Here is a 26621-nt window from a genome sequence, read left to right on the forward strand (position 1 = left end):
TATTAAATGAGCTCAAATATACCTACAAATGAGGCATAATGATGCAATATGACTGGGCCTCATTCAGATACACTCATTGTGTCAAAGCACACATTTGGTTTTCTACGCCAAAATACAGCTAGCCTAAATAGCATGTTAGCATTGATTAGCTTGCAGTCATGCACTGACCACATATGCCTGATTAGCACTCCACACAAGTCAATAACATCTACCAAGCTCACTTTTGTGCATTCACACACAGCATGAAACGTTTGGTGGACAAAATGGGACAAAGAAGGAGTGGAAGATTTTACATGTAAACAGACTGCAGCGTCACAGTCCACACTGTGGTGAGTTCAAGAACCGCCGAAACTAGGAGGACAAAACGATGTTCGCCAAATAGTCTCATCAGTGAAGCATACACACAAACATATTAAACAGGGGGCTTTCTAACAATTGGGAAGGTTTGTGTCCCGTTTGTCCATTTTCAATCCTTTTTAAAAAAAATGCTCCACGGCTGCATGAGGCTCGAGAGCCGCGGGTTGCTGACCCCCGCCCTAAATGATGAACTTGTCCTCCATTTTACGACACGGCCAGAAGTTAATTAGCGTAGACCACCAGACCTTTTTTCAAACCCATGAAGCCCTTTGACATCATTAAACTCAGTGGGCTGTGATTTTTAACTATGATGACTTAACAAGACAATCAAAGGCTGAAAATATATGTCCAATGAGATGATGGATTAATAAACCCCAAGCATTAAGACACCCGGGAGGAAATGATCATAACCTCTCACCCACGGGAGATCTAAGTGGCAAAGTTAGTTCTCATGCTGCACCTCGTTTCCATCAGCCGGCTGCTATTTTCATGTCACCGGCATTTGCATAATCTCTCACTCCTTTTCCTGGAGGTTTGTGCTTTGCAGCTGAGCAGTTTCAACACGCTGGGATGACGGGATATTAAAGGCTTTCATGAGAAGGCGATGTGTCCTAAAGTGCCCTTGTTTACAACGCTGCTGATGTACATGAAATATGCATCACACACACACACACACACACACACACACACACACACACACACACACACACACACACACACACACACACACACACACACACACACACACACTCTGGTAACTGTTACCTTCTCGAGACCTCCCAAAATGCCTACCTCGTTAGGACCACCCTTTCTAGATATATAAAGATTTATATTTACAGCATTAATAATATATACATACTATGCAAATATAAAAAAGCTTGTTGTGAAAAATTAGTTGGAATTTCACAAGAAAAAGGTCACAATTTCACAAGGAAAATTTAGAATTTTGGCAGTATTATAATAAAAGTCGTAATTTTACAATAAAAGCTTAAAATGTTGGCAATTTTACGAAAAGAGTCGTAATTTTACTCGACAAAAGTCACAATTTTATAAGAAAACTTTAAAATGTTGGCAGTATTATAATAATAATCTGAATTTTACTTGGCAAAATTATGACAAAAGTCATAATTTTAAAATAAAATTATGACAAAAGTCATAATTTTACTCAAAAAATGTCACTATTTTACAAGAACAAAAAAAACATTGGCAATATTGTGAAGAAAGTCAGAATTTTATATACGAAAAATGTCACCATTTCGCATTAAAAAGTAATAATTTTACGAGAAAATGTCGCAATATTACAGAAACAGAAAGAATATGAGACATTGTTCCCAATTTTACAAGAAAAAAGTCGACACATTGTGAGAAAAAGACTGCTTTTAGTAAATTTTCTTGGTTTTTAATATTCATTATTTACTTCAAGTGATGACAGTATGTCTCTATATATTGTTTTTATTTTTTTTTTATTAATTTCAATTTCTTACACACACTTGTAAGAAATTGTGGGGAGCACTTTTAAAACTTACACATTAAATTAGAAAAATCCCTCCTTTTTGGGACCACCCTAGTTTTGATAGATTTCACCACCAGGGGTGCAAATTAGATATGCAATGGTTTTCCGTATTTATACCATGATTTCGGTCCTAAATTGTTCACCGGTCCTCATATGGAAGGTACTTTTCCTTGTTGATGTCTCAAGAAGGGTAGAAATTCAAGAACATTCACACACACACACACACACACACACACACACACACACACACACACACACACACACACACACACACACACACACACACACACACACACACACACACACACACGTTCTGGTATCTGTTACCTTCTTGAGACCTCCAAAAAATGCCTACCTCGTTAGGACCACCTTTTCTAGATATATATAGATTTGTATTTACAGCATTAATTATATATACATACTATGCAAATATAAAAAAAGCTTGTTGTGAAAAATGAGTTGGAATTTCACAAGAAAAAGGTCACAGTTTCACAAGGAAAATGTAGAATTTTGGCAGTATTATAATAAAAGTCGTAATTTTACAATAAACGCTTAAAAAGTTGGCGATTTTACGAAGAGCTGTAATTTTACTCGACAAAAGTCACAATTTTATAAGAAAACTTTAAAATGTTGGCAATATTATAATAATAATCTGAATTTTACGAGGCAAAATTATGACAAAAGTCATAATTTTACTCAAAAAATGTCACCATTTTTGATAGTTCTTCTTCTTCTCCAGATTTTGGCAGTTCCAAAAATTCCCAGATTTCCCAGAATTCCAGGTTTTCCGCGACATTTTTCACATTCAAAATTAATTGACCATTTTTCAAACTTCCACCATTTCCACATTCTTCAGCCAATTCAAACCATTCCACCTTCAACATATTCCACTCATCCTGGACATTCAAACTACCTTGTTTCCAAGTTAAAAATAATTCCAGGAATTCACAGAATTTCCATTCTTTCAAACCTTTTTTTCACCCTTTTTTCTGGCGACTACTGCTTCCACATTTTTCAACCCACTTCAATTGTTCCACCGTCAAATAATTCCTCTTAATTGCGACAAAAAAAAAGAAGGTTTTTTGAACTGGAAAAATTTCCGGTTTTCCCGAAAATTCTGGAATTCTTTAATACCATTTCTCAATTAAAAATGTTACTACTTCAACATTTTCGACCGATTTGACAAATTCCAACACCAACCATTTCAACTCATTCAGAACATTCAAGTCTTTTAACATTTTCCAAAAAATTCCCGCTTTTCCCGAAATTTAAATCAATGGGACATTTTTCAAAGCTCCACAATTCCCACATTTTTCATCCCATTCAAACCGTTCCAACTCCAAAAAATTCAGCCTGTTCAAAATGGTGTGCTTTCCTTCAGCAATTTTTTTTAAATTCCTGGATATCCAAGAATTCCCAGTTTTCAGGGACATTTTCCCCATTCAAAATGATTTTTTTTTAATTCCTCAATTCACACATTTTTCAACCTATTCAAACCATTCCAACATCAACACATTCCACTAATCAAACTAACACGTTTGTTCCAAGTTCCAAACCAAATTACGTTTTTCCTGGAAATTCAAACTCTTCAACATTCAAACCATTTCAACATTCAAACTATTCTTACATTCAGACTACATTCTGTCAGCATTTCAGTTCAACTTCAGCATTTGCGCATTCACACACAATTCCTCCAGGAATTGCCTCATCTAGTTGTGTGTATTCTTTCTTTTTAAAACATTCTTGATTACATAAGAAATATATGTACAGTGGTTTTCAGGATAAGAGCTGCCTCTTAGCTAATTGTTTTTAGGTCAGGGGTGTCGAAAGTGCAGTCCATTTTTTAACAGCCCTCTGCACATTCCAACAATACTATTACAGAAAAAAACATAAAACGTGGAATTGAAGAGCAAACCGGTGCAATGTACGGTAATAAGGAAATGTTGCAATATTGAGACCAATAACACAAAGCTGCCATACCAAAAATAAAAATCAACAGACAAATCTGCGGTTGATCGAGAGATTTAAATGTTGAAATCAAAAATAATATATATTCATATTAGGGCTGGGCGATATGGCCTTTTATTAATATCTCGATATTTTTAGGCCATGTCACGATACACGATGTATATCTCCATATTTTGCCTTAGCCTTGAATGAACACTTGATGCATATAATCACAGCAGTATGATGATTCTATGTGTCTACATTAAAACATTCTTCTTCATCCTGCATTAATATATGCTCATTTTAAACTTTCATGCAGAGAGGGAAATCACAACTAAGTTAATTGAGCAAAAGTGTATTTATTAAACAGTTATCAAGCAGTGGCACAAACATTCATGTCATTTCCAAAACAGAAAGTGCAAGATTGTCAGAGACATTTTAAAACAAGCTATTAGCAGAGGTGGGACCAAGTCATTGTTTTGCAAGTCACAAGTAAGTCTCAAGTCTTTGCCCTCAAGTCCGAGTCAAGTCCCGAGTCAAGACAGGAAAGCCCCGAGTCAAGTCCAAAGTCAAGACTGGAAAGTCTCAAGTCAAGTCCTAAGTCCTGCATTTTGAGTTTCGAGTCCTTTCAAGTCCTTTTAACCACAGACTAATATATTAACACAGATTGTGTATGCTTTTCAAACGCTGTATTTATTTATTAAAACAAGTGCATTTTAAATTGCAGGAAAGAAAATTGTGCTGACATTGCACTTTATAATAGCACTATTAACCAGTCATTTTAAACATCAACTCATTCCTTTACAGAACAAACACATTGAAAAATAAAGTGCAAATGTACTTATTTGTACAAAAGTGTTAACATTGAAAAAACATGACATATACGTGAACATAACAAAAAAGTTGTACTTTTTATATGTCAGGGCCCTATGCTGCATTGCATTTGCAAAAGACCAAATTAGCCAAGAGTCTGTCAGTCATTTGTGCACGATGGGGGCGTAGTATGATGCCACCATGGCTGAAAACTCGCTCCACTGGAGCACTGGAGGCAGGCACTGCCAAGACTCTCATGGCCACTCGGAACAGTGAAGGAAGAGTCTTCATGTTCAATGCCCAGAACAAAAGGGGGGAGAGAGTTGTTTTGGGTTGGTGCACTACTTGTAAGTGTATCTTGTGTTTTTTATGTTGATTTAATTAAAAAAAGAAAAAATTATTTCTTGTGCGGCCCGATACCAATCGATCCACGGACCAGTACCGGGCCGCGGCCCGGTGGTTGGGGACCACTGAGGTAAACAACCAACAGTATGTCAGAAAGCTAGCTAAAACGGTAGACATATTCATAATATAGTATACATTTTAACTGACCTTTATTTGACTATTTTTGTCTTTTTTTAGGTGGCTAAAATACGCGGTGCTGCTGACCGCCGTCTAACGTTACGTGTGATATATTGACTAACGTAACCCTGCTTAAAAAAAATCACTGAACAAAAAGTATGAATAAGGTAGTGAACTGCAACAGATTCCCGTGTTTGCAATAACGTTATAACGTTAGCAGTGAGTTTACAGCCTCACTGATTTAACTACACAGCAAATAAAAGTCACGTTACTTAGCCAATAAACGTTATCTTACATTCAAAACTTACCGTTCTTTGTGCAACTTCAAATGCCGGACGAAGTTGGAAGTTGTTGCCTCTCCATCAGTAATTTTCGAACCGCATGTGTTGCATACTGCAAACCGTTTTGTGTTGACCACCTCGTAATTTTTATACCCAAACAAAATTATTTTAGGTATCATTTTTTGTTCACTGGCGTGTGGTTTGGACATGTCTTCTTCGTTGGTTGTCCTGCAATTTGATTGGATGAATGCTGTGTGATGAAAACAAAGTAGATCTAATTTGATTGGCTGTTGTACTGAGACCACACCAGCTGACACACGCAACGCTGATAGACAAGTACACAATGAAAAATACGGAGCGCTCCCGAATAACTTTTTCATATTTGGGTTTTGGGGAAAGTAGCAAGTCATGTCAAGTCATGTCAATTCAAAAGGCTCAAGTCCAAGTGAAGTCACAAGTCATTGATGTTAAAGTCTAAGTCGAGTTGCAAGTCTTTTTACATTTTGTCAAGTCGAGTCTAAAGTCATCAAATTCATGACTCGAGTCTGACTCGAGTCCAAGTCATGTGACTCGAGTCCACACCTCTGGCTATTAGTGCACTTTTGTGCATGATGTCACCAAGATTACATATCAAAACAACACTAAATTAAAGTGTACTTTTTGTACAGAACGCCACTATAATAGTTAAAAAAAAATAAAGTGCACTTTTGTGCATGATGTCACACAAGACATTTCAATAACTGTCAAATAAAAATGAGCTGCATAATAGGAAATCAAATAGTGTATGCCCTTCGCTATGTGGTAGGTTCCTGCGGACGTTATCTCCTTCTGTTGTTGACTCTTTTTTTTTCATACGGTGTTGATCTGGAAATAGTTGCTTCGGCATTTTGCTGGTGTGGCACCGGCCGGAGATGTTGACATGCAGAGTTTCAAGCACTCTTCATTCTCTAGCGGGTGACTTTTCAAATGATGCTACATATTAGCAGTGCTGCTACTTTTTGTAGCAACGCTTTTGCCGCATAACTGTTGAACATATTCCTGCTTGAAGCCAAACCCCCGCCAGACGATGGATCCCGTGCTGTTTTTCTTGGGAATTAATTCTTCCTTCATTTGTTACCAGATTGGCACCTTCTCTCTCTCGTATTACCACCCGCACCCAATGTTCCCTCTAATTGTTCATGTGTGTGAGCAAACACAAAAACTCCCCGAGCATTCAGTGGAGCACATGTGAGCATCATCACACGTGGCAATACCAGCAGCACACCTGTCTCAAACCAATCTTTTATAATAACACTCAAATGAGAGGAGTCATTTTCATGAGATTATTTTGGAATATTAGTGATTTGGCCCACTTGTAATGAAAATAAAAGAAATCTTGTTTTTCATAAGCTATGGATTAGTATTGTACAATATGTCTGGGTGTGGGTCCTGCTTTGGAAATCATTTGTACCCCTTTCAGAGATCACATTTAGTTCTCCTTAAACCATACTTGCCAACCTTGAGACCTACGATTTTGGGAGGTGGGGGGTGGGGGGCGTGGTCGGGGTGGGGCGGGGGGCGTGGTTAAGATATATATATATATATAAGAAATACTTGACTTTCAGTGAATTCTAGCTATATATATATATATATATATATATATATATATATATATATATATATATATATATATATATATATATATATATATATAAATAAAAGAAATACTTGAATTTCAGTGTTAATTTATTTACACATATACACACACATAACACTCATCTACTCATTGTTGAGTTAAGGGTTGAATTGTTCATCCTTGTTCTATTCTCTGTCACTATTTCAGAACACACACATTATACAAATATACATTATAAAATCAATAAGAAAACGGGAGCTCTAATTTGGGAGTCTGAATTAGGATCAGAAGTTCCTATATAAACATTGCGCACTCACGTCGCTTTTTTGTATTGATTACTGCAGCTGTGCACTGGATTCATTCACAAATACAAACTACAACTCACAAACACTTTAGAGTTAGGCTCCACCATCAGAATGTGTACTTAAACTTATAAAGATCACATGGATATTATTCAGTGAGTTGATTCACCAAAACTAACCTGTTATATAGGAGGAAAAAGCACACAGGACGTTTCAATTGTTCACAGACTGGTCGCGCTCATCAGAATGACAAGACACTTCCGGTCTGCAGGTGATAGCATTCAATTGGGAAGAAACGCCCTACTGCCCCCTACTGACCAATGTGAATACTGATAAATGTGTAATGACTCCAAAAACGAATTCAAACCACAAAATAAAATAAATAAATCAACACAAAAATGTGACACATTATGGGTGGGTCACATATGCATGTACAGTAGATGGCAGTATTGTCCTGTTTAAAAGTGTCACAACATTGCTGTTTACGGCAGACGAACTGCTTTACGGTAGACGAAAACTTGACTGCTGTTGTTGTGTGTTGTTGCCGCGCTGGGAGGACGTTAATGAAACTGCCTAACAATAAACCCACATAAGAAACCAAGAACTCGCCCTCGATCATTAGCTGTTTATATTGTGGGAAAGCGGACGTGTGAACAGGCTGTCAACACGTCACTCAGGTCCGCATGGAGCTGGAGGGGGCGTGGCCTCCAGCTCCGCCTCAATTTCGGGAGATTTTCGGGAGAAAATTTGTCCCGGGAGGTTTTCGGGAGAGGCGCTGAATTTCGGGAGTCTCCCGGAAAATCCGGGAGGGTTGGCAAGTATGCCTTAAACATCCTCATGTTGCACAATGAAATGTAAGCATAGGATGAAGTGTGCATTCCTGTAACTTTCTCTAGTAACAGCATTCCATGATTAATATAAATAAATGAACATTAATAATAAATGACAGTAGAATAAGCACACGTATGACTGAGGAGTCATAGTGTAACTTTGTGTGGTGTTTGAGTTGTCCGACTTTTTGTGTGGCCATAAACGCACCAGTGGTTTAGTGGTATGCGTGTTGGTGACAGATGACAAGTTGCTTTTGGCCTGGTTTGTACGGCAGAAAATTATTAGTTTTTCGAGATAGAAGTTTTTTACTCATGTTTTTGGTGTGGTTATGGCCGAATATAAACAGTTTTGCTCAATAAAGTGATCGATATAATTCCTGTCCTCGAAGCATCTCGATTGACGTTACAATAATTGAACGGTGTTGACGAACACCGTTAGGGCCGCTTGTTGTCATTGTCACTCAGAGTTGCATTGCAAAATTACACAGAATAAATGTGTTTATTTTGTTTAGAATTCAGATGGGATTTGATTTGGTGCGCGGCATATATTTGCTGTGCGCAGAGGACGCTTGAGCAGTGCGCAATTGCGCAGGGGCGCACCTTAGAGGGAACGTTGCCCGCACCTCACCGTTAGCATCACAGCTAACGTTACCATGTCGCTACCTCTCTGCTCTGCGGGAGCGTGTGACGTTGCACACGTGACGTGTGTAGGAAGGTGCGCTTGTTTTATGTCTCTGTGAGAAGGAGAGACAAGAAAGAGTGGGAAACGCATGCAGTGTAATGCCCGCAGCTAAAAGCAACTGTGTGAGAACGTATACTTGAATATCACAATATAGTCATTTTCTATATCGCACAGAGACAAACCCCATTTTTCGGAGTATACTGTAAGTCGCACCGGCCGAAAATGCATAATAAAGAAGGAAAAAAACATACATAAGTCGCACTGGAGTATAAGTAGCATTTTTGGGGGAAATTTATTTGATAAAAGCCAACACCAAGAATAGACATTTGAAAGGCAATTTAAAATAAATAAAGAATAGTGAACAACAGGCTGAATAAGTGTACGTTATATGAGGCATAAATAACCAACTGAGAACGTGCCTGGTATGTTAACGTAACATATTATGGTAAGAGTCATTCAAATAACTATAACATATAGAACATGCAATACGTTTACCAAACAATCTGTCACTCCTAATCGCTAAATCCCATGAAATCTTATACGTCTAGTCTCTTACGTGAATGAGATAAATAATATTATTTGATATTTTACGGTGATGTGTTAATAATGTCACACATAAGTCGCTCCTGAGTATAAGTCGCACCCCCGGCCAAACTATGAAAAAAAACTGCGACTTATAGTCCGAAAAATACGGTATATCGATATATCGCCCAGACCTAATTGATATATGAATTATTTCCAACATTTTGGATTAATGAGAGCTGTAGTCTTTTTTTTTGTTGTTCAAAAAGTAATACTAAATTAAAAGCATCATTGTTTTTGTCTATTTAAGGCTCCAATTACTTTAAATCAAATATTCAATTTTTTAAAATGTTCTGGAGGAAATATTGTGTGTTTTTGCCATTGAAAAATAGGGCGTAAAATATCAAAACAAAAAACAAAAAAAGCTTAATGGCAATGAATAGATCTACATTTTCTGCGATCTTCATGTTCATCCATCTCTGTCGCGTTATTTGATTGAATCACGGAAAATAACAACATGCACGCTGCGAGTGCAGCCAACGGAGGCTGTGTTGTGTGACTATATGGGAGGAAAACTCCAGAAAGGAAGGACAACATCTGGAATTCCCGGCCCCAAAAAATTTATGTTTTGACAAGTTCATGTAAGCAGAGGAGACAAGCTGTCGGCGAGGGGGCGGGGCGGGGGGAGTGGCTGTGTGAGTACCGTAGCGCAGCTTAGCAGACCTTACTATCTACCGTATTTTTCGGAGTATAAGTCGCTCCGGAGTTTAAGTCGCACCTGCCGAAAATGCATAATAAAGAAGGAAAAAAACATATATAAATCGCACTGGAGCCCGGCCAAACTATGAAAAAAAACTGCGACTTATAGTCCGAAAAATACGGTACTTCACTAATTGTGTGAATGGCCAAGCCTTTATAAGATTCTACACCAAAAAATCATCTATTTATTATTATTCCGCCAGCAAAAGTTTTGCGTGCTACACAGCCCACAGTTTTCATCTGATCGAAACTGTTCGAGTATCAAAACGTTCTGCTCAACCGGGAAATGTGAGACCCCCAAAAAAGTTTTTTGTTTTTTTTAAATATCCCAGATTACTGTATTTTTTCAGACTATTAATCGCTCAGGAGTATAAGTCGCACCGGCTGAGAATGCATAATAAAGAAGGAAAAAAAACAGATATAAGTCGCACTGGAGTATAAGTCGCATTTTTGGGGGAAATTTATTTGATAAAAGCCAACACCAAGAATAGACATTTGAAAGGCAATTTAAAATAAATAAAGAATAATGAACAACAGGCTGAATAAGTGTACGTTATATGACTCATAAATAACCAACTGAGAACGTGCCTGGTATGTAAACGTAACATATTATGGTAAGAGTCATTCAAATAACTATAACATATAGAACATGCTATACGTTTACCAAACAATCTGTCACTCCTAATCGCTAAATCCCATGAAATCTTATACGTCTAGTCTCTTACGTGAATGAGCTCAATAATATTATTTGATATTTTACGCTAATGTGTTAATAATTTCACACATAAGTCGCTCCTGAGTATAAGTCGCACCCCCGGCCAAACTAAGAAAAAAAATGCGACTTATAGTCCGAAAAATACGGTATATCGATATATCGCCCAGACCTAATTGATATATGAATTATTTTCAACATTTTGGATTAATGAGAGCTGGAGTCTTTTTTTTTTTTGTTCAAAAAGTCATACTAAATTAACAGCATTGTTGTTTTTGTCTATTTAAGGCTCCAATTACTTTAAATCAAATATTCAATTTTTTAAAATGTTCTGGAGGAAATATTGTGTGTTTTTGTCATTAAAAAAATAGGGCATAAAATATCAAAACAAAAAACAAAAAAAGCTTAGTGGCAATGAGAAGATCTACATTTTCTGCGGTCTTCATGTTCATCCATCTCTGTCGCGTTATTTGATTGAATCACGGAACATAACAACATGCACACTGCGAGTGCTGCCATCGGAGGCTGTGTTGTGTGACTATATGGGAGGAAAACTCCAGGAAAGAAGGACAACATCTGGAATTCCCGGCCCCAAAAATGTATGTTTTGACAAGTTCATGTAAGCAGAGGAGACAAGCTGTCGGCGAGGGGGCGGGGCGGGGGGAGTGGCTGTGTGAATACCGTAGCGCAGCTTAGCAGACCTTACTATCTACAGTATTTTTCGGAGTATAAGTCGCTCCGGAGTATAAGTCGCACCTGCCGAAAATGCATAATAAAGAAGGAAAAAAACATATATAAATCGCACTGGAGCCCGGCCAAACTATGAAAAAAACTGCGACTTATAGTCCGAAAAATACGGTACTTCACTAATTGTGTGAATGGCCAAGCTTTTATAAGATTCTACACCAAAAAATCATCTATTTATTATTATTCCGCCAGCAAAAGTTTTGCGTGCTACACAGCCCACAGTTTTCATCTGATCGAAACTGTTCGAGTATCAAAACGTTCTGCTCAACCGGGAAATGTGAGACCCCCAAAAAAGTTTTTTGTTTTTTTCAAATATCCCAGATTACTGTATTTTTTCAGACTATAAATCGCTCAGGAGTATAAATCGCACCGGCCGAAAATGCATAATAAAGAAGGAAAAAAACATATATAAGTCGCACTGGAGTATAAGTCGCATTTTTGGGGGAAATTTATTTGATAAAACCCAACACCAAGAATAGACATTTGAAAGGCAATTTAAAATAAATAAAGAATAGTGAACAACAGGCTGAATAAGTGTACGTTATATGAGGCATAAATAACCAACTGAGAACGGGCCTGGTATGTTAACGTAACATATTATGGTAAGAGTCATTCAAATAACTATAACATATAGAACATGCTATACGTTTACCAAACAATCTGTCACTCCTAATCGCTAAATCCCATGAAATCTTATACGTCTAGTCTCTTACGTGAATGAGCTAAATAATATTATTTGATATTTTACGGTAATGTGTTAATAATTTCACACATAAGTCGCTCCTGAGTATAAGTCGCACCCCCGGCCAAACTAAGAAAAAAAATGCGACTTATAGTCCGAAAAATACGGTATATCGATATATCGCCCAGACCTAATTGATATATGAATTATTTTCAACATTTTGGATTAATGAGAGCTGGAGTCTTTTTTTTTTTTGTTCAAAAAGTCATACTAAATTAACAGCATTGTTGTTTTTGTCTATTTAAGGCTCCAATTACTTTAAATCAAATATTCAATTTTTTAAAATGTTCTGGAGGAAATATTGTGTGTTTTTGGCATTAAAAAATAGGGCATAAAATATCAAAACAAAAAACAAAAAAAGCTTAGTGGCAATGAGAAGATCTACATTTTCTGCGGTCTTCATGTTCATCCATCTCTGTCGCGTTATTTGATTGAATCACGGAACATAACAACATGCACGCTGCGAGTGCTGCCATCGGAGGCTGTGTTGTGTGACTGTATGGGAGGAAAACTCCAGGAAAGAAGGACAACATCTGGAATTCCCGGCCCCAAAAAATGTATGTTTTGACAAGTTCATGTAAGCAGAGGAGACAAGCTGTCGGCGAGGGGGCAGGGCGGGGGGAGTGGCTGTGTGAATACCGTAGCGCAGCTTAGCAGACCTAACTATCTACAGTATTTTTCGGAGTATAAGTCGCTCCGGAGTTTAAGTCGCACCTGCCGAAAATGCATAATAAAGAAGGAAAAAAACATATATAAATCGCACTGGAGCCCGGCCAAACTATGAAAAAAACTGCGACTTATAGTCCGAAAAATACGGTACTTCACTAATTATGTGAATGGCCAAGCTTTTATAAGATTCTACACTAAAAAATCATCTATTTATTATTATTCCGCCAGCAAAAGTTTTGCGTGCTACACAGCCCACAGTTTTCATCTGATCGAAACTGTTCGAGTATCAAAACGTTCTGCTCAACCGGGAAATGTGAGATCCCCAAAAAAGTTTTTTGTTTTTTTTAAATATCCCAGATTACTGTATTTTTTCGGACTATAAATCGCTCCAGAGTATAAGTCGCACCGGCCGAAAATGCATAATAAAGAAGGAAAAAAAACATATATAAGTCGCACTGGAGTATAAGTCGCATTTTTGGGGGAAATGTATTTGATAAAAGCCAACACCAAGAATAGACATTTGAAAGGCAATTTAAAATAAATAAAGAATAGTGAACAACAGGCTGAATAAGTGTACGTTATATGAGGCATAAATAACCAACTGAGAACGTGCCTGGTATGTTAACGTAACATATTATGGTAGGAGTCATTCAAATAACTATAACATAAAGAACATGCTATACGTTTACCAAACAATCTGTCACTCCTAATCGCTAAATCCCATGAAATCTTCGGGGGCGGCGTGGCGAAGTTGGTAGAGTGGCCGTGCCAGCAATCGGAGGGTTGCTGGTTACTAGGTTCAATCCCCACCTTCTACCATCCTAGTCACGTCCGTTGTGTCCTTGGGCAAGACACTTCACCTCTTGCTCCTGATGGCTGCTGGTTAGCGCCTTGCATGGCAGCTCCCGCCATCAGTGTGTGAATGTGTGTGTGAATGGGTGAATGTGGAAGTAGTGTCAAAGCGCTTTGAGTACCTTGAAGGTAGAAAAGTGCTATACAAGTATAACCCATTTATCATTTATCATTTAAATCTTATACGTCTAGTCTCTTACGTGAATGAGATAAATAATATTATTTGATATTTTACGGTAATGTGTTAATAATTTCACACATAAGTCGCTCCTGAGTATAAGTCGCACCCCCGGCCAAACTATGAAAAAAACGGTACCCCAGAATTTACGGTTTTCCGGAACATTTTGCCCATTGAAAATGGATAGGCCAATTTTTAAACTTTCACAACTCCCGCATTTCTCACCGGATTTGAAGCGTTCCACCATCCACACACTCCACTCTACCATTTTCCACATTAAAAAAAAAAATCCAGAAATTCCCAGAATTCCAAAGCCCTATTTTCACCTCTTCCTGGAAAGTTTTCCCAGTCCACATTTTTCTACCATTTTTGCCCATTCCACCTTCAAAACATCCTCTTAGTTTAGTGTTCTTACATATTCCCGGTTTTCCCAAAATTCCAGGAATTCCAAAATACAAAACATCCTCTTAGTTTAGTTTTCTTACATATTCCCGATTTTCCCAAAATTCCAGGAATTCCAAAATACCCATTCTCAATTCAAACTGTTACTAAGTCAACATTGTTCAACCGATTCCAAAAATTCTAAAACCAACCCATTCATATCATTGAGGACAATTGTGCTACCATCAATATTTTCAAAAATTCCTGGTTTTCCCGAAATTCCCAAATTTCCAAGAAATTCCCATTCAAATAAATATATATTCATAATTCTACAATGCCCTATATTCTCAAAATGTTGCACCATTTTTACACCGATTCTCACCTTTCAGCCATCCACACATGCAAAAAAAGTTTTCCCTTTTCCCAAAATTCCCGATTTTCCCGTAATTTTCTCCCCATTGACAATGAATGGGCATTATACAATGTACTGCATATCCCACATTTGTCATCCGATTTGATCCGTTCCAACATCCACACACTGCGCTCACCCTGGACATTCAAGCCAGCACGTTTCCCCGTTCCGAAAATTCCCTGATTACCCGGAATTACCAGGAATTTCCCCTCATTGAAAATGAATGGGCAATACACAAACTTTTCCATACCCCACATTTCTCAACCGATTCGAACCGTTCCAACATCCACACACTCCACTCAAGCATTTCAGTTCCACTCACGCATATCGGTGGTTCGGCGGCTTGCGCGCATAGAGTATTCACACGCAATTCCTACCGGAACTGCAAATTCAAGTTTATTTTTTTTACAAAATACTGGTATTTTATGTGTATATATTGTATCTGCAGATATACAAAACCCAAAACCAGTGAAGTTGGCACGTTGTGTAATTCATAAATAAAAACAGAATACAATGATTTGCAAATGCTTTTCAACTTATATTCAATTGAAAAGACTGCAAAGACAAGATATTTAATGTTCCAACTGAGAAACTTAATTTTTTTTTTTGCAAATAATCATTAACTTTGAATTTAATGGCAGCAACACATTGCAAAAAAGTTGTCACAGGGGCATTTTTTACCACTGTGTTACATGGCCTTTCCTTTTAACAACACTCAGTAAACGTTTGGGAACTGAAGAGACCAATTTTTGAAGTTTTTCAGGTGGAATTATTTCCTATTTGTGCTTGATGTACAGCTTAAGTTGTTCAACAGTCCGGGGTCTCCGTTGTGGTATTTTAGGCTTCATATTGCGCGACACATTTTCAATCAGAGACAGGTCTGGACTACAGGCAGGCCAGTCTAGTACCCGCACTCTTTTACTACGAAGCCACACTGTTGTGTCACGTGGCTTGGCATTGTCTTGCTGAAATAAGCAGGGGCGTCCATGATAACGTTGCTTGGATGGCAACATATGTTGCTCCAAAATCTGTGTGTACCTTGCAGCATTAATGGTGCCTTCACAGATGTGTAAGTTACCCATGTCTTGGGCACTAAAACACCCCCATACCATCACACATGCTGGCTTTTCAACTTTGCGCCTATAACAATCCGAATGGTTCTTTTCCTCTTTGGTCCGGAGGACACGACATCCACAGTTTCCAAAAACAATTTGAAATGTGGACTCGTCAGACCACAGAACACTTTTCCACTTTGCATCAGTCCATCCTAGATGAGCTCAGGCCCAGCGAAGCCGACGGCGTTTCTGGGTGTTGTTGATAAATGGCTTTGGCTTTGCATAGTAGAGTTTTAACTTGCACTTACAGATGTAGCGACAAACTGTAGTTACTGACAGTGGTTTTCTGAAATGTTCCTGAGCCCATGTGGTGATATCCTTTACACACTGATGTCACGTTTTAATGCAGTACTGCCTGAGGGATCAAAGGTCCGTAATATCATCGCTTACGTGCAGTGATTTCTCCAGATTCGCTGAACATTTTGATGATATTACGGACCGTAGATGGTGAAATCCCTAAATTCCTTGCAATAGCTCGTTGAGAAATGTTGTTCTTAAACTTTTCGACAATTTGCTCACGCATTTGTTCACAAAATGGTGACCCTCGCCCCATCCTTGTTTGTGAATGACTGAGCATTTCATGGAAGCTGCTTTTATACGCAATCATGGCACCCACCTGTTCCCAATTAGCCTGTTCCCCTGTGGGATGTTCCAAATAAGTGTTTGATGAGCATTCCTCAACTTTATCAGTCTTTTTTGCCACTTGTGCCAGCTTTTTTGAAACCTGTTGCAGACATCAAATTCCAAATGAGCTAATATTTGCAAAAAATAACGTTTTCCAGTTCGAACATTAAATATCTTGTCTTTGCAGTCTATTCAACTGAATATAAGTGGAAAAGGATTTGCAAATCATTGTATTCTGTTTTTATTTACCATTTACACAACGTGCCCACTTCACTGGTTTTGTAGTTCTGTTGTTGTTGTAAAAAAGACCGGAAACGTTAGGTCAAAATGCTACATATCGGCGGAGAACCACTCTCCAAGTTAATACATCACTTCATACCACTACTGTAGTTGTTAGTCGTACATTATTTTGTATTGTGTTTCATACAATCTTTCTCATCTAAAAGTCTAACCATGGCAGTAAAACACATGGAGCATCACCTGCAACCCAGCAATTGGATATGATTGGATAAATATTGGGAGAATTTGGCATGCTTTGTGGGGACCGGACAAAGTTGCAAGATAGGTGGCTCATACTCCGCACCATTGCAGATTCCTAGAGGAAGTGGTCGTTGCAAAGTGCATTGGTACAGCGTCAGAACACAAGCAAGTTCAGAAAAGTTCCACTTACTTCCAGCAGGAGTCTCACCGCCTCCGTCTTGCCGCAGAGGGCAGCCTCGTGCAGGGCAGTGCCCGCTTTGGTCTGTCGGTTGATGTCGATTCCCGACTGGATCAACAATCTGTGCACCGAGCAGAGACGCAGCGAACACAAGGAGGAAAGGGGGAGAAAAAAAGAGTTGATTTGAAGATTAGAGCGGCATCACAAATATAGAATGGAGAATGAAAAACCAGATGGAACAGAAGCTCTCGGCGTGAAAAACCCAAAACCAAGAATGCAATCTGTTAACAAAAATCTTCCACCCTCGTTTAGTTTATTACCCTTGTTCATACGGAAAATGTGAAAGGATGAATCAGTTTAAAAAAAATAAAACAAATACTGTACTTGGTATTCTTGGTATGATAATCCCACACTTTATTCTGCGGAATTTAAACACATTTTTGTCTCCCTTTAAACATGTTGCCTATTGTTCACAATCATTATGAGAGACAAGAACAGACATGCTTTTTTTTTTTTTTTTTAGAATTTTAAAGATGATTAAAAAACGCTTGGAAGATGCGGCTAATGGGAGTCCTCGTTGTAACCTTCAAAGCCTCTAAAACAACTTCAAAACCCCTCATTAACATTTTATATACACACTACAACGCTATATATAATGTAATAACAGACACCTTCATAACAATATGTAATAAGTACAATATACACACTGCAAGTATATATATAATGTAGTAACAGACACCTTCATAACAATATGTAATATGTACAATATACACACTGCAAGTATATACATAATGTAGTAACAGACACCTTCATAACAATATGTAATATGTACAATATACACACTGCAAGTATATATATAATGTAGTAACAGACACATTTCATAACAATATGTAATAAGTACAATATACACACTGCAAGTATATATATAATGTAGTAACAGACACCTTCATAACAATATGTAATAAGTACAATATACACACTGCAAGTATATATGTAATTTAGTAACAGACACCTTCATAACAACATGTAATATATACAATATACACACTGCAAGTATATATATAATGTACTAACAGACACCTTCATAACAATATGTAATAAGTACAATATACACACTGCAAGTATATATGTAATTTAGTAACAGACACCTTCATAACAATATGTAATAAGTACAATATACACCTGCAAGTATATATGTAATTTAGTAACAGACACCTTCATAACAATATGTAACATGCACAATATACACACTGCAAGTATATATAATGTAGTAACAGACACCTTCCATAACAATATGTAATAAGTACAATATACACACTGCAAGTATATATAATGTAGTAACAGACACCTTCATAACAATATGTAATATGTACAATATACACACTGCAAGTATATATAATGTAGTAACAGACACATTTCATAACAATATGTAATAAGTACAATATACACACTGCAAGTATATATATAATGTAGAAACAGACACCTTCATAACAATATGTAATAAGTACAATATACACACTGCAAGTATATATATAATTTAGTAACAGACACCTTCATAACAATATGTAATAAGTACAATATACACACTGCAAGTATATATGTAATTTAGTAACATACACCTTCATAACAATATGTAATATGTACAATATACACACTGCAAGTATATATATAATGTAGTAACAGACACCTTCATAACAATATGTAATATGTACAATATACACACTGCAAGTATATATATAATGTAGTAACAGACACGTTTATAACAATATGTAATATGTACAATATACACACTGCAAGTATATATATAATGTAGTAACACACTTTCATAACAATATGTAATATGTACAATATACACACTGCAAGTATATATGTAATGTAGTAACAGACACCTTCATAACAATATGTAATATGTACAATATACACACCAAGTATATATATAATTTAGTAACAGACACCTTCATAACAATATGTAATATGTACAATATACACACCAAGTATATATATAATGTAGTAACAGACACCTTCATAACAATATGTTATATGTACAATATACACACTGCAAGTATATTTGTAATTTAGTAACAGACACCTTCATAACAACATGTAATATGTACAATATACACACCGCAAGTATATATATAATGTAGTAACAGACACCTTCATAACAATATGTAATAAGTACAATATACACACTGCAAGTATATATATAATTTAGTAACAGACACCTTCATAACAATATGTAATAAGTACAATATACACACTGCAAGTATATATGTAATTTAGTAACAGACACCTTCATAACAATATGTAATATGTACAATATACACACTGCAAGTATATATATAATGTAGTAACAGACACCTTCATAACAATATGTAATATGTACAATATACACACTGCAAGTATATATATAATGTAGTAACAGACACGTTTATAACAATATGTACGATATACACACTGCAAGTATATATATAATGTAGTAACACACCTTCATAACAATATGTAATATGTACAATATACACACTGCAAGTATATATGTAATTTAGTAACAGACACCTTCATAACAATATGTAATATGTACAATATACACACCAAGTATATATATAATGTAGTAACAGACACCTTCATAACAATATGTAATATGTACAATATACACACTGCAAGTATATATATAGTGTAGTAACAGACACCTTCATAACAATATGTTATAAGTACAATATACACACTGCAAGTATATATGTAATTTAGTAACAGGCACCTTCATAACAACATGTAATATGTACAATATACACACTGCAAGTATATATATAATGTAGTAACAGACACCTTCATAACAATATGTAATAAGTACAATATACACACTGCAAGTATATATGTAATTTAGTAACAGACACCTTCATAACAATATGTAATAAGTACAATATACACACTGCAAGTATATATGTAATTTAGTAACAGACACCTTCATAACAATATGTAATATGTACAATATACACACTGCAAGTATATATATAATGTAGTACCAGACACCTTCATAACAATATGTAATATGTACAATATACACACTGCAAGTATATATATAATGTAGTAACAGACACATTTATAACAATTTGTAATATGTACAATATACGCACTGCAAGTATATATATAATGTAGTAACAGACACGTTTATAACAATATGTAATATGTACGATATACACACTGCAAGTATATATACATAATGTAGTAACACACCTTCATAACAATATGTAATATGTACAATATACACACTGCAAGTATCTATATATAATGTAGTAACAGACACCTTCATAACAATATGTAATATTGACAATATACACACTGCAAGTATATATATATATATATATATATATATATATATATATATATATATATATATATATATATATATATATATATATATATATAGTGTAGTAACAGACAGGTTGTATGTAATATATTCAATATTTACCATATTTTGATCATTTTAATCACTGATTTCCATTTCCATAGCAGCACACTTCCAACTTCCGGCAACAAATGTGTGTTCCTACTTCTGGAAACAAACGCGAGTGTGTGTTCTAATCATGGCAGACTTGGTAACAGACAACAAAGACGACTTTTTTCGGACAACCTTATCTTTTTGAAGCTGAATATGCTGAGGATTAAGGACTGCTTCTAGAAGCGAGCACGAAGGAAGGACAAGACGTTGGAGCAGACGGAAGCCGAGAGAGCGAGGTCGGCGTAAATCGAACCTGCAAAATGTGGAACTGGAAGCCAAGCTATTTCGACATAAATGGAGTGCTTACCCAAATAAATTGGAAAAGACATCCCCGGCCAGCTGGACCAAACGCACAACTGTCCATCAAGTGAGTCAGACTTTAATATTATTCATGATACATGTAGCACATCACCGTACAACCACAGTACAACCGCTGTCCAGCTAGCTGTGTACAAACAAAACATATAGTAAGCGCTAATACTTTACAGATACTGTAATATGATTGCTCATGTTTTTCAGTCAGTACAGATTGGTGTCCTATTGCATTGTGTTGGGCATTACAAACTCAAACACAGTTAATAGCTTGTCTCTTGCTATAGTTAGCTTATATCATAGCACGCCCATGTGTTACTACGCTACAAAAATAGTTCCTCGGTATTCGCTCTTACTTGCTACAGCTTGGTTATTATTCAGGTGACGGAACGTAAATGAAGTATTGTTGACGGTTTTTGGATGCATTTTTAAAGTGATTTAGAGGTAGAGTTGATTGCTCCCATTAGCTGCATTGCTAGCCACCGAGAACGAGCCAACTTTTATGTGTTAGAAAGCGAAAAAAAGAAAAAAAAACTTTTGCCTTCTTGTCTTGTATAAAAATTGTGAACGATCGCCGAAATTCCCCCCAAAAAATGCAGTTCCCCATTAAACAGGGATAGAATAGATGAACAACTGTTTATTATATTATCCAGGCAACAAAATGGCAGCGTGCTAAGCTTGGGCAGATAACACATTTTTCTACATTTTTTCGCCGACAAACTACATTATTGTCAGCATTTTGAGGACAAATTAGGCAATAATGTAATCATCCATCCATCTATTTTCTACCGCTTGTCCCTTTCGAAGTCGCGGGGGGTGCTGGGGCCTATTTCAGTTGCATTCGGGCGGAAGGCGGGGTACATCCTGGACAAGTCGCCTCATATGTGATACTAATTTTGCAAAAAAAAACTTAAAACACAAGAATCATTTATTTCTCTCCAGTATTTTTTACAAACCCCATTTCCATATGAGTTGGGAAATTGTGTTAGATGTAAACGGAATACAATGATTTGCAAATCATTTTCAACCCATATTCAGTTGAATATGCTACAAAGACAACATATTTGATGTTCAAACTGATAAACATTTTTTATTTTGCAAATAATCATTAACTTTAGAATTTGATGCCAGCAACACGTGACAAAGAAGTTGGGAAAGGTGGCAATAAATACTGATAAAGTTGAGGAATGCTCATCAAACAGTTATTTGGAACATCCCACAGGTGTGCAGACTAATTGGGAACAGGTGGGTGCCATGATTGGGTATAAAAGTAGATTCCATGAAATGCTCAGTCATTCACAAACAAGGATGGGGCGAGGGTCACCACTTTGTCAACAAATGCGTGAGCAAATTGTTGAACAGTTTAAGAAAAACCTTTCTCAACCAGCTAAAAATTTAGGGATTTCACCATCTACGGTCCGTAATATCATCAAAGGGTTCAGAGAATCTGGAGAAATCACTGCACGTAAGCAGCTAAGCCTGTGACCTTTGATCCCTCAGGCTGTACTGCATCAACAAGCGACATCAGTGTGTAAAGGATATCACCACATGGTTTCAGGAACACTTCAGAAACCCACTGTCAGTAACTACAGTTGGTCGCTACATCTGTAAGTGCAAGTCAAAACTCTCCTATGCAAGGCGAAAACCGTTTATCAACAACACCCAGAAATGCCGTTGGCTTCGCTGGGCCTGAGCTCATCTAAGATGGACTGATACAAAGTGGAAAAGTGTTCTGTGGTCTGACGAGTCCACATTTCAAATTGTTTTTGGAAACTGTGGACGTCGTGTCCTCCGGACCAAAGAGGAAAGGAACCATCTGGATTGTTATAGGCGCAAAGTTGAAAAGCCAGCATCTGTGATGGTATGGGGGTGTATTAGTGCCCAAGACATGGGTAACTTACACAAGTGTGAAGGCGCCATTAATGCTGAAAAGTACATACAGGTTTTGGAGCAACATATGTTGCCATCCAAGCAACGTTACCATGGACGCCCCTGCTTATTTCAGCAAGACAATGCCAAGCCACGTGTTACATCAACGTGGCTTCATAGTAAAAGAGTGCGGGTACTAGACTGGCCTGCCTGTCGTCCAGACCTGTCTCCCATTGAAAATGTGTGGCGCATTATGAAGCCTAAAATACCACAACGGAGACCCCCGGACTGTTGAACAACTTAAGCTGTACATCAAGCAAGAATGGGAAATAATTCCACCTGAGAAGCTTAACAAATGTGTCTCCTCAGTTCCCAAACGTTTACTGAGTGTTGTTGAAAGGAAAGGCCATGTAACACAGTGGTGAACATGCCCTTTCCCAACTACTTTGGCACGGGTTGCATTATTATTTGCAAAAAATAAATAAAGTTTATGAGTTTGAACATCAAATATCTTGTCTTTGTAGTACATTCAATTGAATATGGGTTGAAAAGGATTTGCAAATCATTGTATTCCGTTTATATTTACATCTAACACTATTTCCCAACTCATATGGAAACGGGGTTTGTACAAAGGAATCAAAATATATGATATCAGTTTTGCAAATAACCCTTAAAACACGACAATATTTTACGGGGACGGCGTGGCGTGGTTGGGAGAGTGGCCGTGCCAGCAGCCTGAGGGTTCCTGGTTCAATCCCCACCTACTACCAACCTCGTCACGTCCGTTGTGTCCTTGAGCAAGACACTTCACCCATGCTCCTGATTGGTCGTGGTTAGGGCCTTGCATCGCAGCTCCCGCCATCAGTGTGTGAATGGGTGAATGTGGAAATAGCGTCAAAGCGCTTTGAATACCTTAAACGTAGAAAAGCGCTATACAAGTATAACCCATTGACCATTTCTCACTAGTATTTTTTACCTTTGTAATTGGTAAGTCAAATACGTTTTATTATCTTAAATAAGTAAACAAACTCTTAATCTCTGTTAGCAGTTTTTCCCCCCTGAATTAAAAAAACAAAACTGGGTCGGGTGGTTTGTTTTGTTGTCTATTTTTGTTGCCATCACTTTCTAATAAACTGTTTTTTTGTCCGTGTTAATGGACTCATGTTGCTCATTAGGTTGGAACATAAATTATTCCCACACCGGGACATTTGGCTTCACTATCATCTTTTTTCCTCCTCATTTGTGTTACTTTGCGTTGTTTCACACGAGCAAGTCGTGACGAGCGAGGCTCTGTCCGTGCATCCTGTGTGTGTAAGCCAGCGGCCCCGCCTCCACCCACAGAGACCAAGACTGTGGAAGACTCTGTTCATTGTATCCTGCTATTACATTAACGCGCTCAGATGTCGAGAGCATTGCATATTATATTATATAATAAATGTATGGCGATATACATTTATTATCAACTGAGAAAAAAAAAGGCAATTAGACTTTTAACCGCGACTGGACTACAAAATATGCTGATTACTTTTGACGATAACCTGCAGAAGCCCTTTTCGGTGAAATATCACAACTTTGACATTTGCTCGTTCTGGAACAATTACTTAAAAGAAAGAGTCATTTAGCGACGCGGAGATGATAAACAGCTGCATGCTACACGCTGTAAACAAGCTCATTTGGAATTTGATGCCTGCAACATATTTCAAAAAAGCTGGCACAAGTGGCAAAAAAGACTGAGAAAGTTGAGGAATGCTCATCAAACACTTATTTGGAACATGCCACAGGTGAACAGGCTAATTGGGAACAGGTGGGTGCCATGATTGGGTATAAAAGCAGCTTCCATGAAATGCTCAGTCATTCACAAACAAGGATGGGGCGAGGGTCACCACTTTGTGAACAAATGCGCGAGCAAATTGTCCAACAGTTTAAGAACAACATTTCTCAACCAGCTATTGCAAGGAATTTAGAGATTTCACCATCTACGGTCCGTAATATCATCAAAAGGTTCAGAGAATCTGGCTGGGCTGAAAACCAACATTGAATGCCCGTGACCTTCGATCCCTCAGGCGGTAGTGCATCAAAAAGCGACATCGGTGTGCAAAGGATATCACCACATGGGCTCAGAAACACTTCAGAAAACCACTGTCAGTAACTAAAGTTTGTCGCTACATCTGTAAGTGCAAGTTAAATCTCTACTATGCAAAGCCAAAACCATTTATCAACAACACCCAGAAACGCCTCATCTACTTTTGTCTTTCGTCGCATTTTGGTCCTTAATTATCTTTTAAAGTTGCATTTATTTTTGGTGGGGGGCCTTTTTATTGACCATATGGCCCCTGTCGCCGCTTCATGAACTTGTTTCATCCATCACACACAGTCGTCAAAGTCAGTGTGAAGATCCTAACACCTGATTGCTTACTGATATACTCCTTTTCGACTACATTGTACTGAGAAAACGTGATGTACCACACTGTGACTGCATGCATGTTGGCAATAAACTAACACTGTCATGATCCGTGGTCCGGATCATGTTTTTGTTATGTTCTGTTAGTTTTAGACTAATTAGTTCCTGTTTTTGTGCACCCTTGTTTGTTTTAGTTACCATGGCGACTTATGATTTTCACCTGCCTCTGGTGTTCGGGACGCGCACCTGTTTCCAATCTAGAGACATTATTTAAGCCTGCCTTTGCCAGTCAGTCGTCCTGGCGTCATTGTTTGTCTGAAGCCTGGACTACGTAAGTCGTGTTTATTTCATTCCACAGTTTCATAAGTTCTCTATGTCCATAGTCTATGCCAGTGGTTCTCAAATGGGGGTACGCGTACCCCTGGGGGTACTTGAAAGTATGCCAAAGGGTACGTGAGATTTTTTTTAAATGTCTGTCAAAAAGAACTGTGAAACGAAATGCAACAATGCAATATTCAGTGTTGACGGATTGATATTTTGTGGACATGTTCCATAAATATTGATGTTAAAGATTTCTTTCATGAATCCAGATGGATCTCTATTACAATCCCCAAAGTGAGCACTTTAAGTTGATTATTACTTCTATGTGTAGAAATCTTTATTTATAATTTAATCACTTGTTTATTTTTCAACAAGTTTTGAGTTATTTTTATATCTTTTTTTCCAAATAGTTCAAGAAAGACCACTACAAATGAGCAATATTTTGCACTGTTATACAATTTAATAAATCAGAGACTGATGACAGTGCTGTATTTTACTTCTTTATCTCTTTTTTTCAACCAAAAATGCTTTACTCTGATTAGGGGGTACTTGAATTAAAAAAAAATTCACAGGGGGTACATCACTGAAAAAAGGTTGAGAACCACTGGTCTATGCTAAGTATTTACTTTAACTCCAAGTGCGATCAGCGCGTTGTGCTTTCGCTTTGTTTTCCGTTTTTGTACCTTTTTGAGTTTTGAGAATTAAATCATGTTTTTACCTGCACGCCTTGTCCGGAATAGTCCGTTTGCATCATGGGAGAACAAACCTCGCAGCAAGCAAAAACCCCGCCGTGACAAACACCATAACCATTCGGTTTTTGAATGCTATAATTCATATACAATTAATGTGCCGTTACTCAAAATGTTGTTGCTCGTGTCAAGTGAGCATGTTTCTTCATGACTGTGGCTGTGACCAAGTGCAGTATCCAGACCAAAATAGCTGCCATTTGGTAATCGAGTCATGCAGAGATGCTGCACCCTTCGGTG

The 26621-nt window shown here is 37.3% G+C and overlaps 1 protein-coding gene and 1 long non-coding RNA gene across 9 annotated transcripts in view; one reads left to right on the forward strand and one right to left on the reverse strand.

Annotated features, from left to right (window-relative positions):
• The window catches only part of caskin1 (CASK interacting protein 1), a 339666-nt gene that overhangs the window by 126706 nt on the left and 186339 nt on the right, over window positions 1-26621 (reverse strand). For all 6 annotated transcript variants that reach the window (XM_061973687.2, XM_061973688.2, XM_061973685.2 and 3 more), the window contains exon 7: window positions 17246-17354. In XM_061973687.2, coding sequence (XP_061829671.1) covers window positions 17246-17354 — 109 coding nt within the window. The remainder of the gene's footprint in view (window positions 1-17245; window positions 17355-26621) is intronic.
• LOC140679716 (uncharacterized) overlaps window positions 1-26621 on the forward strand; it is a 196952-nt gene that overhangs the window by 123520 nt on the left and 46811 nt on the right. The gene's annotated exons all lie outside the window — the stretch shown is intronic.

This window comes from Nerophis lumbriciformis, linkage group LG22 (assembly GCF_033978685.3).
Source record: "Nerophis lumbriciformis linkage group LG22, RoL_Nlum_v2.1, whole genome shotgun sequence".
Classification (NCBI taxonomy): domain Eukaryota; kingdom Metazoa; phylum Chordata; class Actinopteri; order Syngnathiformes; family Syngnathidae; genus Nerophis; species Nerophis lumbriciformis.